Below are 17,872 nucleotides of genomic sequence, written 5' to 3' on the forward strand. Positions count from 1 at the left end.
ATCTTAAGAAACAGATAGTGCTATGTGCCAGGAACTATTTTGAGTGCTGATAGATATGTATTCATTGAATCTTTACAACAATCCCAAGGTTGGTGAACTACCATTTCCATTTTATAGACGGAAGAAACTGAGGCACAGAAAGGTTAGGTGAATTGCCTGAGGTCACACAGCTAATAGGTTATAGAACCAGGATTTGGACCAGGTAGTCTGGCTCCAGGGCTTAATGTTCTTAACACTATGTTGAGCTGTGATAGAAAATAAAACTCTAACAATACCAGGTGAGATTGCACCACACAAAATAGACATTGGACCCATTTGTCAGCTCAATAGATGGCAGTATTACGTCATGAGGGGAATACTGGATTTAGAGATAATACCTGTATTTTGTCTGACTTCTAGCATCTTTGTTTTGGTGATAGAAATAAGAACCCTTGTATGGTTGATGACCAAAATAAATAGGGTGCTTTATGTGAAGCATCTAGCACAGTAAGTTGCACACAGTCCTGTGCTGAGACTATAACCTGAACGCTAGGTCAGAAGAGATCAGTAAGAGGTAGTTCAGACCTTTGAAGGGGTGTGTAGAGGAGGGTCTCAAATTATGCTGAGTAACATAGAAATAAGACTCCTGCTGGGTTATTCCTCAAATAGCCACTGCCATTGAGAGAGAAAGAGGGAGACAGATGGAAATAGTGATCGCAAAGCATGGTTTTTGGCCTATAGAGGATTTGCAGCTGTCTCAAAGAACTGAGGAAATTTGGTTGCCTCAGAAATCTAGTTTATCACCATTTTTTAAACATTTAAAAAGAAATTTGGTTTTATCTTTATATATTTCCTGTATTTTGAGTCTATAAAATGGTATAGAGATATTTGAGATATATATATATATATACACATATATATATTTAAACAATTCTATAAAGTTTTTTCCTTACACCACTTCTCAGCAATCTCAATAGCAGCTTTAAATCAATGTGTACCTGTCTTCTGAAAGATTGATAGCACCACAGGGCTTCCCCCTACACAGCATTGTAATGCCTATTCATAGGAGCATCCCCTGCTCAAAAGTTGGCCGGATTGTAGGAATGTGCAGAAGTAGATTGTCCTCCTGGTGCAGGAGATTGGCAGCTTGGTAGGGGCTTGGAAAGGAGGGACGAACAAAGCCAGGAGGATTAGGATCATCTTTTAAGGCCATGTCTGTCTTTTTAGCAAATTAGCCTAATACCAACTATTTAGTAATAAGAAAAGTTAACTAAAAAATAAAAATAATTCCACCTAACTCCCAGGTACTTTATTTTAAAACATTTGAAAACAACATAAAGCTTGAAAATTTTGATATCCTTCCAATGGACATTTGTGACTTTGGATTTACAAAGTAAAACACATGGAAGTTTATTTGATTTCATAAATCAAGTCATGTATTTTAATATAAAAGAATTCCAAATAACATTTTTATTAAGAAAAAAACTTTAAATGATTTCTTGAGTAGAAAACAAAAAGCGTTCTTTGATCAATGTGAAAATTTAGAAAGCTTTAAGAAGTTTTGCCATTAAGGAGAGCATGCACCACTGCCTCTCATGGAAAATAGCCTTCTTTAAACAATGCTGTTTCCACTTTAAATTCATCCCTGCTTATCATGACACCTCACTAGTTACCTAAGAAGAATTAGACTTGGCAGTTTTCATTGTAGCAAGGGTGTACTAAAGGCTGAATGTTCACGCTCAGTCAAAAATGATAATGAAAAACATAACATCCATTTACTTATCACATTCTTATCTGCCTAAAACTAGATTAGTAATACATAAAATCTCATGTTGCTCTTTGACATTTTAAAAATTATTTGTGCAAATAGATTATGACCAGCTAATGCCTCTGACATTCAAGTAAAGGAAGAATTCAATTAATATTTATTGAGGACCAGCAGAGTTCATGGAACTCCAGTAAATACCAGAAAATGCAGCTCTGCGTGTTTACAGTAGTGCAAGTGGGAACTGGAGTTGCAGTCTGGAAACTGAAAGACAAGAGAATTATCATGGAGGGAAGAGATGGGATTATGTAAGAGAATTGGTTGTGAGAATTCAGTTTGAAGTCTGGATTAATGCTAAAAATTTTTAATTGAAATTTTATTTTCCTTAATTCAAAGGTTAATTTTCTTGCTGTTGCTGGTTAGAGCAGAAGCAGATAAGTTTATTTTGTAGTATGCAAACATATTTCAAGTATAAATCTAATGTTTTATGGAGATCATCTTTAGAATGAATAACAGTTGGAAAAGATAAATAAGTACCCAGATAAGAGTGCCTTACTTTTGTAGGGCATTTTATGATTTAAAACCCATCTACATCTTGTTGAGCAGAGAGCCTGGGAGTACCTCTCAGGTGCTATGATAGGACAGTTGGAACATAACAGTAGGAGGACAGGATACGGCTCCAGCCAGCCAGGCGGCAGGTATAGTGGTGCTGTGGCAGCAGTGATGCATCGAGCTGTGGACAGAGTGACTGTGGAGACACACTTCTGATTTAGAGAGAGAACCCTGGCCTTACTGTAATCGGTGAACTGGAGAGAGGAGGCCCTGGTGTAGGGATTCCAGTTAAGAAGCAGTTGTGACATGATGGGCGCACAGTTGCGTGGAAGCTGTGGCTATGAAAACAGACAGGAAGAGGAGCCAGCTCAGGGTGTGCCTGCCCAATCTAAGTATATTAAGATGCCATGAAAAACTGAAACTGAAAAAGGCAAGGTGCTTGGGAAGGCCACCACTTTGCAGCCCCTGGACTAGAGAAACATTTGGGAGGCAGAGTCAGTAGGCTTGAGTGACCAGATGTGGGTGGTATGGCCTGCAGTGGAAGTGGTGCCGGGCATTGTGGGCAGGAGTCATGCATTGCCTCAGAAGGGAGCCTCGCCAAGTACTGTGCCTAGGCTGGGCAGTAAGGCCAGCCCCTGTCCTCAAGGTTCTCTTTTAGGGAGGTAAGTCGTTGGCCATGTAAACTATTTTAACTGTGGGTAGGGAAGGGGAACTGGTTTCTGCCCGGAGGTTAACAGGAAAAATTTCTCAAACTGGTTATAGCAGTTGGATTTTCCAGGTGCACCAGCCAGACCTCTCTTGAAGTTCTGCGCTTACTGTGCACATTCCCTTGAAGTGATGTACAGATTAAATTGAGGCACTTTATGTAAAGCATTGGTCTTAGTACTGGGCACATAAAATTTAAATAAATAAATAAAATATTAGTGCTTAAACATGTATTAAAATGTAAAGTGTTATATTCTTATTTCCTTTTAGTTTATAAATTATCATTCATAGGCACTTGGAATGAACCAAAAGGAAGACACTAAATATTGTTTAAAATACTTAGTTCATCTTTTTCCCTTTTGGATTATTGGTGTCAGATGAGTTCTGGTATAGTCACAGTTAATAGAATAGAAAGGCTCCTTACCATATTGAGGATTTCTAGGTAACAGAGACTGGCCTCCAAGACTTTTGTCATATTTGAAATGTTATCTTCTTTCTAAGCATCTCTGTATCTTGGTGTGAAGTAGGCCAGTGAATGCATGCTGGGCATGCCTTATGTTCATGTAAGATATAGCACTGATTTTAACATTTTTTTTCTGTAGCTCAAAACATTTTAACCTTTTCTTGTCAATTTCTGGTATGTGTTTAAAACATTCATCTCTCAGCTCAATTCCCAAGTAAATGCCAGCCTGAAATCTTAAGGTAATGAAAGAGAATAGTTGACCACAAGCTACTGACTCTAGGTTTGATGCCTTGAAATCCCTTCTTCATTTTACTGCATTGTCCTAATTTCTTCTGTTTGCTCATTGCCTGTTCAAAGGGTCCTTTGTGCTTCATTATTGTTCTTTATGATGTTGTCTCCAGCTAAATTTCTTCCATTTGCCTTAGGCTTTTCTTGTACTCTGGAGCTCCCATTATTTTTATTGTCCACCAACTACTGTTTCTGCATACTGATTAAAGGGAGCTGCTGGCTGCTCCCACCACTATTCTGTAGCTGAGCAAGGAACACACACAGTAAGGTGCATGTCAGTGGTGGATTTTGATCAGTTTGCAGAGACATCACCTTATCGGCCCCCTTATCTCATGGAAGACACTGTGTGGTTGTTCTGAGGTCCTCCACCCTGAAACAGGAAGTTTCCATTTGTCTGGATGTGGGTGCGCGCGTGCGTGTGTGTGTGTGTGTGTGTGTGTGTGTGTACAAGCATGCACATGCGCAAACAAGACATAACCCATCCTGATTTAAATGTTTTTCTTAAATTATGGTGATTTAAACTATTAGATTTGAATAAGCCTTTTTCTTTCTAAATTTCTAAGTTATCTATCTGAAAAACTATTTTCAATGTCTTCGTGTTCTGTTGCCTTTGTGGCCTCTGAGCTTTTATTCAGTCAGCAAGAACCATATTGTTAGTGGGCTCTTGATCAAAAGGATGCATTTAATTCCTAGTGATTTGTGAATACTCTCCATTGACCAAGGGCTGATTATATCCCATATAGGTGCTGCCCTCAGTCTAGTTTGCTCATTGATGACCATATCCTCTGGTTTCCCTCCCTGTAAATTGAGAAGACATTGGAGTTGGTACAAGGACAGGAGAGAAGATGAGAAAGTGTTGAAGTTCTATGCCAAATAATTTTTGGATGGTTTAAGTCACTGCTTCTGAAACTTAGTACAAATAATTAATTACCAACTATTTAAAAGTTGGTTTTCAATTTCCAGAATTTTAAGTGATTTCTCTGTAATTAGGTACAGTTGTAATTACATGGCTTTTGATGAAATGTGGTTTGAAGAAAACTAGTCTAGGGGTCAGAAAACTCTATTCTGGTACAAGTTTTACTTACTACCTAGATGAGTGACACTGAGGAAGTCCTTTAATCTCTCTATGCCCTAGTTTCTGTAACTGGAAATAGTGGAAGGAGATGTCCTTCTCATCTTTCCTGGGGACAAAAATGATAACATGTAAACATTCTTTAAGAACATCCAGGATAAATGAGATGTTTATAATTGATGGTAATGATGAGTCTTTAATTGTCATTTTTAAATACAAAAAATTAACACAGCTACCTTAAAAATGAATTGAAACAATGCTTTTTAAAGAATGTGTTTAGCAAGCCAAATGTAGTATGTAAAATTAGCAAACATTGAAACCCATTGGGAACTTGTATTTACTGATTCTGCAAGGCTGAGTAGCTTTCATTTAGGTTAAGAATTTGCTTTTCAACAATTCTGTGAATGTACAGCTTTGGTAGTAACTGGGAAAATTGATGAGAATGAAATCCAGAACCCTTTGTTAAGGGATCACATGGGGAGAGGACTGGGGTAGAAAGAAAAGAAGGGCAAATATGTTGTAGGTGTGAGAACAGAGAGGAATCACCTGTGCCCATCACAAGGCAACTGTATAGAGGAAAACTTTGGACAGGCCTGGGGTGGGGGCAAGTTCCTTACCTCAGATTTTTGGAGTTATGAAAAAATTTTCCCTAGTCAATTGAAAATAGTGTCAGCCTTGCCACAGAGATCCCTATCTCTAAGCAGGCGCTTCCTCTGTCTCATTCTAAAGAATGCCAAAGCCCCTCAGACTTACATTGTGAATTGACTTTCATGATAGCTTCATTAACCATGGTAGGTGGTTATAAAGAGAACAGACTTTGTTGTTTGTGTGAAATGCCTGAGATTTCAAGAGGCTAATTTTAAAATATTAATTGAAAAGCACACACACAGAATGAGAGAATGGAACTGTTTACAGTGCAGTGGTAAAAAACAGAAGTCATGTTACCTTGCAGTGAAGGGATTTGAGCTGTGTAGACTTAATGTAAAGGATTGTTGATGTTCACTGTTCTATTTTTGTAATGGTGAAAATCTGGAAACTACCCAAATGCCCATGAATCACAAATTGAATAAGTAAGTTATTGTAAGTCCATGTAAACCCCCCACTTACATAGATTTATATAAAGAAGACTCTTTTTGTATAGTCCAATATACATTGTTTTAAAAATTGTGGTAAAAGACACATAAAATTTACCATCTTAAATATTTTTAAGTGTACTGTCAGTGGCATTAAGTACATTCACACTGTTGTGCAACCATCACCACTACCATGGTGGGGACTTTTAGTTTCTTCATTTTTGGATGGTTTGGATCTTTTACAAGAATGTGTTGCTTTTATAGTGAAAAATGAATAAGATTGCAATCTTTGTTGTGACTCTGTGACACTGGGCAAGTTATCGTCATATATGTGATCCTAAAGGGTGTGAAGGGTAAAATAAGACTGCAAAAACCAAATAATGTGCTGTATGTTGTTTCACAGGTAACATACTCACTAGATACTGAATGGGGTTTAGATGTAAAAGTATAAATAAGTTAATATTCTAAGAGAGTATAATGTACTATGTAGAATAGACTTAAAATTTCTGAAAGTATGGTTTATAAAAGTAATGAAAACGTATCATTTGCTCATAGTGGATGAACCTTGTGGTTTCTCACAAAGTGCATTCTGGGCACACTAGTATTCGGTGAACTAGATTGACATGTGCTGTGGTAAAAACTGATAGTATTTTCTCAATTCACCAAAAAAATTAAATGAACAGTATTTTCTCATGCTAAATTTTTTTTTTCATAAATGTATCCTAATCGTTTGGGTTTGCTATTGCTTTAAAAAACAAAAAAAAAAATTAACTGAAAAACTGAACATAGTTGCTTATATTCAGCTTCTCAGCTTTTTTTTTTTTTTTTTTTTTTTTTTACTTTTGCTTCTTTTCATTATAGTATATTTTGTTTTGGAGGACATGTGCTTCTGTTTGTAAGTTTATATATATATATATATACATACATATATATATATGATAGTTATATTTTCTGCTAATAAGTGCTTCCTCATTCATATGATAGAATTAAACATGTCTAGTTGATGGGGTTGTTTCCCTATCCACCACTACGTACCTTATGGGTTAAAGCACTACTGGCTTCAATGTCATTATTATTTGGGTTTGTTTACTGAAATGCTGTAAATACCACAAAGAAGGTATTCCCTTAGTGTTTTTTGTGTGTGTGTGTGTGTGTGTGTGTTTGTGTGTTTATTTTGAGACAGGATCTTGCTCTGTCACCCAGGCTAGAGTGCAGTAGCATGATCACAGTTCACTATAACCTCGAACTCTTGAGCTCAAGTAGTCCTCCTGCCTCAGCCTCCCAAGTGGCTGGGACTACAGGTGTGCGCCACTACACCTGGCTAAATGCTTTTATTTTTGGTAGAGACAGGTTTCACTATTTTGCCCAAGCTTGTCTTGAACTCCTGGCCTCAGTGATCCTCCTGCCTCAGCTTCTTGAAGCACTTGGGATTACAGGTGTGAGCCACTGTTTCTGGCCTAGTTGTGTTTTAAATCTAGAATACCTTGTCCTTTTAAAATATAGCTTTATTTATGGCTAATATTTACATGATGGACTACACATCATATAAATGGAATATGGAATGAACTGGAAAAAAAGTAGCTCTTTAAAGAGGTCTTACTTCAAAATGAATGTTGCCATTTGAAAGGGTTAGAAATAAAAAAATTACTTTCATGTATGAGTCTTACCTTATTAGGTCATTAAATATGAAATGTCCAATTTCAAACCAAAGGTGTAGTTTATTATATCTCAAACAAGAAGCAGTACAATTAATCAAAGTATGTGCCTAAACTATTGACACAGTTTTGCCATCTTAATGGTAGCTTGTTTTTGCCAGTAGAGAAGAAGCCTGGAGTGAGTAGCAGCGATGAAGTTACAAAAGGTGTTTTCCACAGCTTATTGAGACTTGAATATTTTTCCTTGCAAGAAGTGGTCCAAAGGCTGTAAGAAGTGGTAGTCAGTTGGTGCAAGGTCTGGTGAATACGGTGGATGATAGAGAGTTTCCAAGTCCAGTTTTTGTAGTTTGATCAGCTTTGTTTGTGCAACATGTGGTCAAGCGTTGTCTTCAAGAGGATTGGCTTGTCTCGATTGACCAATCTCAGCTGCTTAATCACAAGCGTCTTCATCATTTTGCCCAATTGGTTGCAGTAGACATCCACTGTCATCGATTGATCAGGTTTCATAAAGCTGTAGTTAGTTGATAATACCAGTGCAAGACCACCAAACAGACACTATTATTGATGAATATTCAGTTTGGGGGCTGTGTTTCAGCACTTCATCTTTATCCAGGCATTGTGCTGAACGCTTGTGATTGTCAAAAAGAACCCATTTTTTATCACATGTAACAATACGGGGTAGAAATGCTTCACCTTTGTGTCGTGACAGCAAAGAAAGGCAAGCTTTGAGACAATTTCTCTTCTGCCGCTTGTTTAATTCATGAGATACCCATCTTCTTTACCTTGCCAATTTATTTCAGATGGTCCAATGTTGTTGGAATAGTAACGTCAGACCTTGCTGCTAATTCACATGTAGGTTGTGATAGATTCGCTTCACTATAGCTTTCAGCTCATCATTATCCACCTTAGTCTTAGGTCGCCCACGTGGCTCATTTTCAAGATTAAAATCATCAGAATGGAACTTTTCAAACCATCAACGTACTGTGCGTTCATTAGCCACATCCTTCCCAAACACTTTGTTGAGATTTCTAGCTGTCTGTGCTGTGCTGGTTCCATAACAGAACTCGTATTCAAAAATAACACGAATTTTTTACTTATCCATGGTTTCATAAAAATTGCTCTAAAAAATTTTGAAAGATAATCACAAGCCAAAATGTGCATTTTAAAGACTGAGGATGTACCTTCACAATACAAATAAAAGAAGTGTCAAAGTGAAATGTCAGGGATATCAACTCTCAAGCTTAGTACTTAAGGAAATTGGACATTTCATACTTAAGCTAGTAATTCTTTTAATAGTTGTATCTTAAAATAGTTTAAAATTCTGTAAATTATAAATTATAATCTATACATTATTGCTTCACCTTTCAATGTCCATAGTGATTGATATAGATATAATGTGTAATGCATATATATGTAGTAAGCGTATTTCTTTTTTATGGTTATGATAACGTGATATCACTGAAAATGGCTTGAAAAGTACTTGCAGTTGATATCTTCCAAATTAACCTAATTTTGGTTTCAAAACACTCTTTTATAAATTAATAATAAAAAAATATTTTATTGTGACCATTCATTGATAATTCTTTGTAATTCATTGAAGCTTATACAGGGAAATAGAAGATATCCATTTTTGTAGTTATACTTGGAAAAAGAGAAGAAACCTGTGAGTTTTTGTGGATTGTGGTGTAAATACGCATGAGGTAGTAGACCTTCCATGAAATTTGTCTAATATTTGAGTACCTACTTTGTGCAAGACATCCATTCAATATTGAAAAGAGTTCTATAGATGACTGATTTAACTTTGAAGAGAGTATAGCATATCAAAAGAGAGATCAAATGAGATTGTACATTGTTCAAATAGAAGATTGATTAGGAGATAAGTCCCAAGAGATTGTAGTTGTGATGCTCTGGACTGTGACTTGGTTGTGGCCATAGAAAACTAAACCGTACGAGATGTTCCACTCCCTGGAGCGCCATACTTGCAAACTTTCTCCACTGTACCCTACTCTAAACTCTCACTCCTTACACCTTGTAAATTGTTCACTAACATAAAAAGGGGATATAAAATAAACTTTTTTTTGAATTTTTGAAATTGAAAATTTTTAAAACTTTTTTTTAAAAATTGAATTTTTAAGTAGGAAGCTCAGAGTCCCTTTCTCTATACAGTTCAGTGGGTTGGTATGGCCATCACTAAAGGTGGCTATGCTTGAATAAAGAAAGGGTTTATTTCAGTTTTATGGATGTTTCCTGTAGAATCCGCTTAAATGTATTTTTTTCTATCTAGGTTTTTTATTCCTTATTGTGGCTTTACAATACAATATTTCAGACATTTTAAATCATCTGGCCGGGCATTGTGGCTTACACCTGTAATCCCAGCACTTTGGGAGGCTGAAGTAGGAGGATCACTGGAGGCAAGGAATTTGAGACCAGCCTTGGCAAAATAGCGAGACCCCATCTCTACAAAAAAATTTTTTAAAAAAATTAGCCGGCTGTAGTGGTGAACGCCTACAGTCTAGCTACTCGGGAGGCTGAGGCAAGAGGATCACTTGAGCCCAGGAGTTTGAGGTCACAGTGAGCTGTGAATGTGGCACTGCATTCTAGCCAAGGCAATAGAGCGAGACCCTATCTCAAAAAAAATCATCAAAATTTATTTGTAAGGTAGGTAGAAATGAAATGATCTCCAAAACACATACACCCACACTCATACTTAATGGAGGAGCATTATTTATAAGCCTGGTATCAAATTCTACCTTAGCCACTTATCTCAAAAGTAGTATCTATCTCAAAAGGTGAGCTAATATATGTAAAGTACTCAGAACAGTGCCAGGCATGTAAGAAGTGCTATAAAAAGTTTCTGTGATCTTGTTATTAAAAAATCATGATATAGAATAATATGAATAGTATGATACCATTTGTTAAAAAGGAGGTTGGGATATATACCTAGAAACCAGTGGATAAGAATATTTCTGGGGCAATACAACTTCTGGAAATGATTTCTTTGGGAAAGGAGATAGATACTGGAGAAGAAGGGAGACATATATTTCATCAGCTTTTGTGCTCCCCCCCCATTTTTTAGCATATATTAATTTTTAAAAGTAATGCCATATTTTAAATAATTTAAGAGAATCTACCTTACGATAAGAATCTACATTCTTTTCAGATGGCCCTGCTGAGGCACCAGTGACCAATGGAAACACAACAGTGCCAACCCTGAATGATGATCTGGACATCTTTGGACCGATGATTTCTAATCCCTTACCTGCAACTGTCATGCCCCCAGCTCAGGTATGTGGTAAGAATATGGTTTTATATGGTCACTGCTTGTTTCCTTTTGGAAAAGTTTTGAAATTTCAATTTTGAAAGAATTATTTCTGAACAGTCACTGATTTAAGAGCCTCCTGTTCTTTAGGGCAGGGCTTTGCAAGCTAAACCTGCAGCTCGTCTTTGCAAATAAAGTTTTATTGGCACACAGCCACTCCCACTGGTTTCAGAGTTTAATAGTTATAACAGGGACTGTATGACCCACAAAGCCTAAAATATTCACTGTCTTTAAAGTTCTAACCCTTGCTTTAGGGAAATAACAGTGTTTAAAATGAACAAGTGGAAAAACTCACGCTACCTTAACTTTACCTGAGATAAAGTCACTTACTTCGGATATTTTAAAAGTATTATGGTGAAGAAATTTTGAATTGACTTCTCAACATTACATGGAATTGCTATAAGTTGAAGATATGAATGGTCAGGAAGCAAGTTACTCTTAAACAAACAACATGAAGATTCTATTTTATATTTATACTTTACAAATAAACAACTAGTTTGTTTCAGTACAGCATAATTTTTGAGATAAACTATTTCCTTTTCTACAGGAAAACTGAGCCAAATCTGAATTGTTTGGATAGAAAATTTTAATAAAAAGTCTTATTAAGAAGACTAACAATCTATTTTTAGTACACATATTTATTGTTATAATGATAGTTATTGTATAGTTACCACTAGAATTAACAAGTAGATTTCTTAGGAATATTTTAAAATGGATCTTAATCAAAATTATCTGTAGCAGTAGTGCTTATTTTCAGCAAAGACAGCTTATTTTATGGCTTTGCCCTTTTCCCCCTCCCACAGCACATAAAAAGAAGGACTAAGTATTGTTACTGTTTCAATTAATTAGCATTAATTACCTTATGAATTTGTGCAGACATCTGACAAAAAAATTGTCTAATATTGTGACTTTAGAAAGAAGCATTTAGGATCTTTGACAATCAGAGTATGAAAAGCAGTTTATTTTGGTTTAGCATTCTAGTTGAGGCTGTTATATTTGCTAGACTTCTTTAGATTCCCCTGGGGTGTGAGAGCTGCTTTGCAACTGCTTACAGAATTAGACCCCACCTCTGAGGCTTCAGTGTCCTTCACATATTCTGTTCAGTATCAAAGCAGAAAGTGGCACAGTGCAGACTTCATTTAACCTTTTTTTTTTTTTTTTTTTTTTTTGGAGAAGGTGTCTCACTATATAACCCAGGCTGGTCGTAGGCTTGAACTCTTGGTCTCAAGAGATCCTTTCAGCCTCCCAAGTAGCTGTGACTACAGACCCACCCCACCATGCTCAGCTAACTTTTTTTTGTTTATTTTTAGAAACAGGGTCTCGCTGGGTTGCCCTGGCTGGTTTTGAACTCCTGGCCTCAAGCGATCCTCCTGCCTCAGCCTCCCGAGTAGCTGGGACTATAGGCGCATGCCACCACGCCAGGCTCATTTAACTCTTAAGTAAAAAGTGGTGCCATGAAAAGGAGTGTGGGGTGTAGCTCCTGGATTTTGGAGGGTTAGGACTGGCCTTCATACTTTGGGCATTCTGATCAGTACCTGGGAGAATAATAGGGTTAATTTTTTAAATCATAGCTAATTCTTTTCGTGGAACATTGTTTCTGGACCAAAATTGTGCCAGTTAGATTGAGTCCTGTAAAATATTTGGTGAACAGAATTATAGTTCATCTACATATAATGATTAAAATCCAGACATATTTACAAAATAATGCCTTTGAAAATGGAGGGGGCTGCTGAAAATATAGATTTTATATATATATTGGTACTATGTAATTTACTAATTTTGGAGGGTTTTTAGTATGTGAAATTGAGCTCAAACTAGTTTGGACACCAAGATTATGAATTATTCTGAATCCCATATTCTTTCATTCCTGGTGTTTTTTCTGAGTATGTATAAATACTAGTAAAGGATTCTCTAACTTGTGAATATGAATTAGATTGATTTTATCATCTGCTATGTGTGTCTGGAATCTAGTCTTCCCTGAAGAGGGTTAGAAATACTCAGCTGACAGGAGTGTACATGTGTATTGGGAGTCAGGAGAAACAGTTTCAGAATTGCCAGTGTTGATGTAGAGAAACTCCTTTCCTGTTCTATCTTTCATATACATACACTACCAGTATCTAGACCTGCACAAGTGCTGAGTCCTGTCCTTGCTTGCTTAGCCCTGGAATCCCAGAAGACAGAGAGCCTTTGGTTAGAGGCCCTGCAACTTCCTGAAGCACAGAATGACAGCCAAATTTGTTCTCTTTTTATCTTGGGGTTGTAATGCTGGCAAATGGAGCTCCAAAAAAGTAAATGGACGTTTGAGTGCTTGGTAGCCCTGCTGTTTGTTTTGGCCATTTTTAGACTGTGTCCATGTTGTAGATGTTACATCATCAGAAGAAACATACATGATGTTTAGAATATGTGAATACTAGTCAGGCTGCTCCAGTATGAGATTGGACTCATAGCTTCCCCTACCATTTTGGGTTTTCTTATAGTTCTCTCTCATCCACAGGGAATAGATCCTTGGATTTTCAGCAGATTCTTAGATTGAAGAGAAACTAAAAATGATAAAAAGACCACTTAGGGATATAGTTGCTTTGTTATCTAACAATATTAACAATAAACACCAAGTACTTAACCTAGCCATTGTACAAAATACTTCTTGTGGTCATCAAGCTCATGCCTATTCTATGGGGGAGAGACTGGAGAAGTTAACATGTCTAAAGACACACTGTAGTAAGCCCTGGCAGGCTGGCTGCAGCCCATGCTCTTAGCCTCTGTGACCTGCTGTTGCTTCACTGGTAGCTTAGATATATTTTATTCAAGGGCATTGTTAAATTTGATATTCCATCATGTCTAATTTCTTACATATTTCAGTGTTCTTGCAAAATTAGGTGGCTTTTTTTTGTATCTCATAATTGTTGCTTAATTAGTCATAATGGATTCAAAATTTTGCTCTGCTTAAATTGGTTGGTGAGTAGAATGCATGGTAATTTATTGCATGATGTTCTAGCTGGGACATTAAATGTTTGAATTTAACTTCTACTTGCTGCTCACTTTATTCTACGGTTTGAGAAAAATCTTAGCCAGCTTTTACTAGTCTTCATAGCATTCTTTGAAACTCTTTTCATATTTAAAGCAAATCCATATAAACAGATGTGAATGTGATTGAATATTTTATGACTGCCAAGATCATTAAGGTTCATAGTTGTTACTGTACAATACTATATGTGTGCAAGATATAGGTGATTAAATGAACATTTTTGTGTTATATTAAACATCTACATGTTTATTTGTGTTTATGTTCATTTGCCCCCTTATCCAAAAATGGAGTGCAGGATATGGTTGAGAGTGCAGGTGGTTGAATTTTTGCTATACTTCATTTCTGGATAGATTAGAAGCATTCTAATGTTGTGGTTAAAACTTACCTAGACTAGGTCTATAAATCTCTTATGATGAAGCTTTTTATAATAAGAGACAAAACCTTTTAAACAACCACAGAAGGATCCTCTTGCGGTCTACTGTAGTTGTAGAAATGTTCTTTATTCCAAGGGATACCAGTTCCTTGAAGCAGTAGTTGCCAAGGAGTGCTGGCCCTCAAGACAGCAGCCACATAACTACTGTTGAACCCATTGTGTTCAGGATGTGATGAGCAAAAATGTGGTGTCAGCCTAGTTTGTAAATGCAGTTTATTATGAAAGAGCTTCATCTACGTCTTTTACATTAACAGATTCAAAGTAAGAAACACTGTACCTTTGACTCTAGATGTTTGTGTGGGGGCTTATCCTCTTGAATATTAGATACCATTTTACCTTCTGCAGTTGTTTGTCTAATTTTATAACTTTATTTGGATTTCAAGTTACAGATGAGCTATGCTTTACTATGCAGAAATCAACCCCTTATTTTGGTGTTTGTCTCAGGGGACGTCCTCTGCATCAGCAGCTGCTGCCCTTTCTACAGTAACATCTGGGGATCTGGATCTATTCACTGAGCAAACCACAAAATCAGAAGAAGTGGCAAAGAAACAACTCTCCAAAGACTCCATCTTATCTCTGTATGGTACAGGAACCATTCAACAGCAAAGTACTCCTGGTAATTACTTTTGAAATCTGCTTTCAATGAATTGTGACATTACTAGAAATACATCTACTGTAATTATAATAATATAAATTATATTTCTTCCCTATGTTTCCATATAGGGGTGTTTTTGTTGCAGTTTACACAACTATGAAACTGAAATGAACCAAGCGTTAGAATTAAAAAATTAAAGAGCACGTACAGGATTCACAAAACTTTATTCATTTAGAATTAGCAAGCTGTTCACATATCACTTAATATTGTTTCACAAGCTCATGGGACCTGGATAATCTTTGAAGAATTATTGAAATTTTATTTGCATGAAGTTTATGACTTTGTATACAGTACATTTTCTTTGCAGGTAAATAATAAACAGTCTGAGTTATTACATTATTCCAAAAAAGTTTGAAATTTTTTTGTAATTAGAATGACATACTAGCATACCATTTGTTTACAGTTTTAATGTGTTAGACCATTTCCTCTAAAATAATGAGCTGCATTTCACATATGAGCTAAAATTGTATGATAATCCAGCTACTTCCATCAAAGCCAGATATAGTCAACTCTCACTTGCCTATTGGGTATTGGGAGACCAGTGGTACAAATCAGCAGAAATGGCATATAATCTCATGCTACGTAGTTTGGTCTTCACAGTGCTTTGTGTGGCTGTTGCATAAGATTTATATTTCTTAGATTTACTCAGGTTGTTAACTGATTTGCCTGCATTCTGGAAATAATCAGCTCTGAAGGTTTAGGTGTGGGCTGGTCTGTGCAGTGGGAGCAGACTGGAATTAAAAAGTTTGTTTGCTATGGGTAATTCAGAAAGACAGTAATCATTTTTCTCTGACTATAGTGGTGAGTGCAGCTATATGCAATAGCCCTGTTTTCTTCATTCATTTTCTTCTCATGATTCTTGTGATGCAGGTGTGTTTATGGGACCCACAAATATACCATTTACCTCACAAGCACCGGCTGCATTTCAAGGTTTTCCATCAATGGGTGTACCTGTGCCTGCAGCTCCTGGCCTTATAGGAAATGTGATGGGACAGAGTGCAAGCATGATGGTGGGCATGCCCATGCCCAATGGGTTTATGGGAAATGCACAAACTGGTGTGATGCCACTTCCTCAAAATGTTGGCCCCCAAGGAGGAATGGTGGGACAAATGGGCACACCCCAGAGTAAGTTTGGCCTGCCGCAAGCTCAGCAGCCCCAGTGGAGCCTCTCACAGGTAGGGGTCATTTGCTCTCCAACTTCTCCCAAACCAAAGAAACCAGATTTATTTTCTAAATGGTTTTATTTGTTTTTAAATCTAATGATCTGGCAGAAAGAATCTAGTAAGAATAATATTGCATAAGGTCAAAAGTGTTTATAGATATTAGGAAGTTGTGTTGAATAGACAAATGATATGCCATCCCATCCCTATTTTTAGAGTATTCTGTAAAGAAACATTAAGTATTTTTCATTTCAGATTGTAACACAACCATACTGGTGAACATCCCTAATCTGTTTTGTCAACAGCTAGAAATTATCTTGGGCATCATGAGAGACTCCCTCTCTGACACCAGGCTTTCCCAGCTGCCTGGTGGGGTGTTTTTTTAGTAACTTTCATGAATTAGAAAGAAAATCCAGTCTCCTATTCTCAAAGCACTACTAGGTTTAGGCTCTCTTCCAGGTCATATGGTTACTTCTCATAGATTTGTAGAAATTCTTTTTGTCCAAAAACCTTTGTAAAGTTGTATTTTCTTTTTACATATCCTTTAATGACTTTTATGTTTAAAAGAGTACCCACTGGCTCAAGAATTCCCATAAGGTATGAACAAGTCCCTCTTTGTCTCAGACATTCCTTCATGTTATAAAATCCTATTTCTACCTAAGTTAGAGCGAAGAGATGACATTTCTCTAGCTCCTTAGGTGCATGCTCCCCAGTCTTCTTCCTTTTACATTTCCTCCAGCATTTCGGTGATGTTGGTTTCTGCTTGGTCAGTTGTTTTACCCTGGGAGTGTTCAGGGAGTAGTCTAGAATGATTTCTAACTAACAAACATTAGCAAAATCACCGTATATCCCATGAATGCTCCAAGTTATTTTTGCTGTCACCGTTTACAGGAATATATCTAAGACATTGGTCTCTACCCTTTGGGAATCTCAAAAATTGTAAATGTCAGGTGTCAGTCACAGCTTTTATGTGGTCACAGTGCTGAAGCACACCCTGCTCAAATTAAAGTGCTAGATGATAACACTGGCTCTTACTGCAGATAGTGCAGAGGAGTGATGCTGTTCTCCAGCACCCTGTCAGTAGAATCTGGTGGCCAATGACAGGTGGTTAAAAATCCTTTAGTGGGTATGAAGATGTGATCTGCCCCTTCACTTATGCCCCATCAGTGATGTCTTTCAAAAACTGCAAATAAGTGAATTTTGTTAAGAATACAGTCTGACCCTGAGCATAGGTTTTGAACCTACTCTGTACTTTACATCTTGCCTTTCCTTCACTTTTCACCAATTTTGGAAGTAAGAGAACCACAGAGTTAAGATACTTATATATATTTGACTCTGATCTGGAAGAAAAATACATGTAATATATTTTATAGCATATAAAGAAAATTAATTTTAGATGTTTATGTTGTTAGATCAGCAAAAGAAAAAAATGTACGTTTTTAATATATAGAGCCATTTAGGATTTTAATAGAGAATATTAGCTATCATACAAAGTTTATAGGCTAATTTTAGACTATTATTTTACTTTCTAAAAATTTCTTAGTCCTTAGTAGTTAAAGCACAATATCCTAGTGCAGTTGAAAGTTAGAGTAATGGACTCATTTTATAATATAATCATATACCCAGATACAAATTCAAAGATTGCTTTGGTAGTTTTTTTCAGCTGTGGTTAATCCTTAGGGATAAGAAATTGAATCTAGAAAGTGAATAAATATGATTGAGATCACT

At 36.6% G+C, this 17,872-nt stretch overlaps 1 protein-coding gene across 3 annotated transcripts in view; it reads left to right on the forward strand.

Annotated features, from left to right (window-relative positions):
- The window catches only part of SMAP1 (small ArfGAP 1), a 157,970-nt gene that overhangs the window by 138,094 nt on the left and 2,004 nt on the right, over window positions 1-17,872 (forward strand). For 2 of the 3 annotated variants that reach the window (XM_069489016.1, XM_069489017.1), the window contains 3 exons: window positions 10,713-10,837; window positions 14,774-14,945; window positions 15,855-16,159. In XM_069489016.1, coding sequence (XP_069345117.1) covers window positions 10,713-10,837; window positions 14,774-14,945; window positions 15,855-16,159 — 602 coding nt within the window. Of the gene's footprint in view, window positions 1-10,712; window positions 10,838-14,773; window positions 14,946-15,854; window positions 16,160-17,184; window positions 17,271-17,872 lie in introns of all 3 variants that reach the window. The other variant, XM_069489018.1, reaches the window with a different exon arrangement.

Source organism: Eulemur rufifrons, chromosome 15, assembly GCF_041146395.1.
Source record: "Eulemur rufifrons isolate Redbay chromosome 15, OSU_ERuf_1, whole genome shotgun sequence".
NCBI lineage: Eukaryota > Metazoa > Chordata > Mammalia > Primates > Lemuridae > Eulemur > Eulemur rufifrons.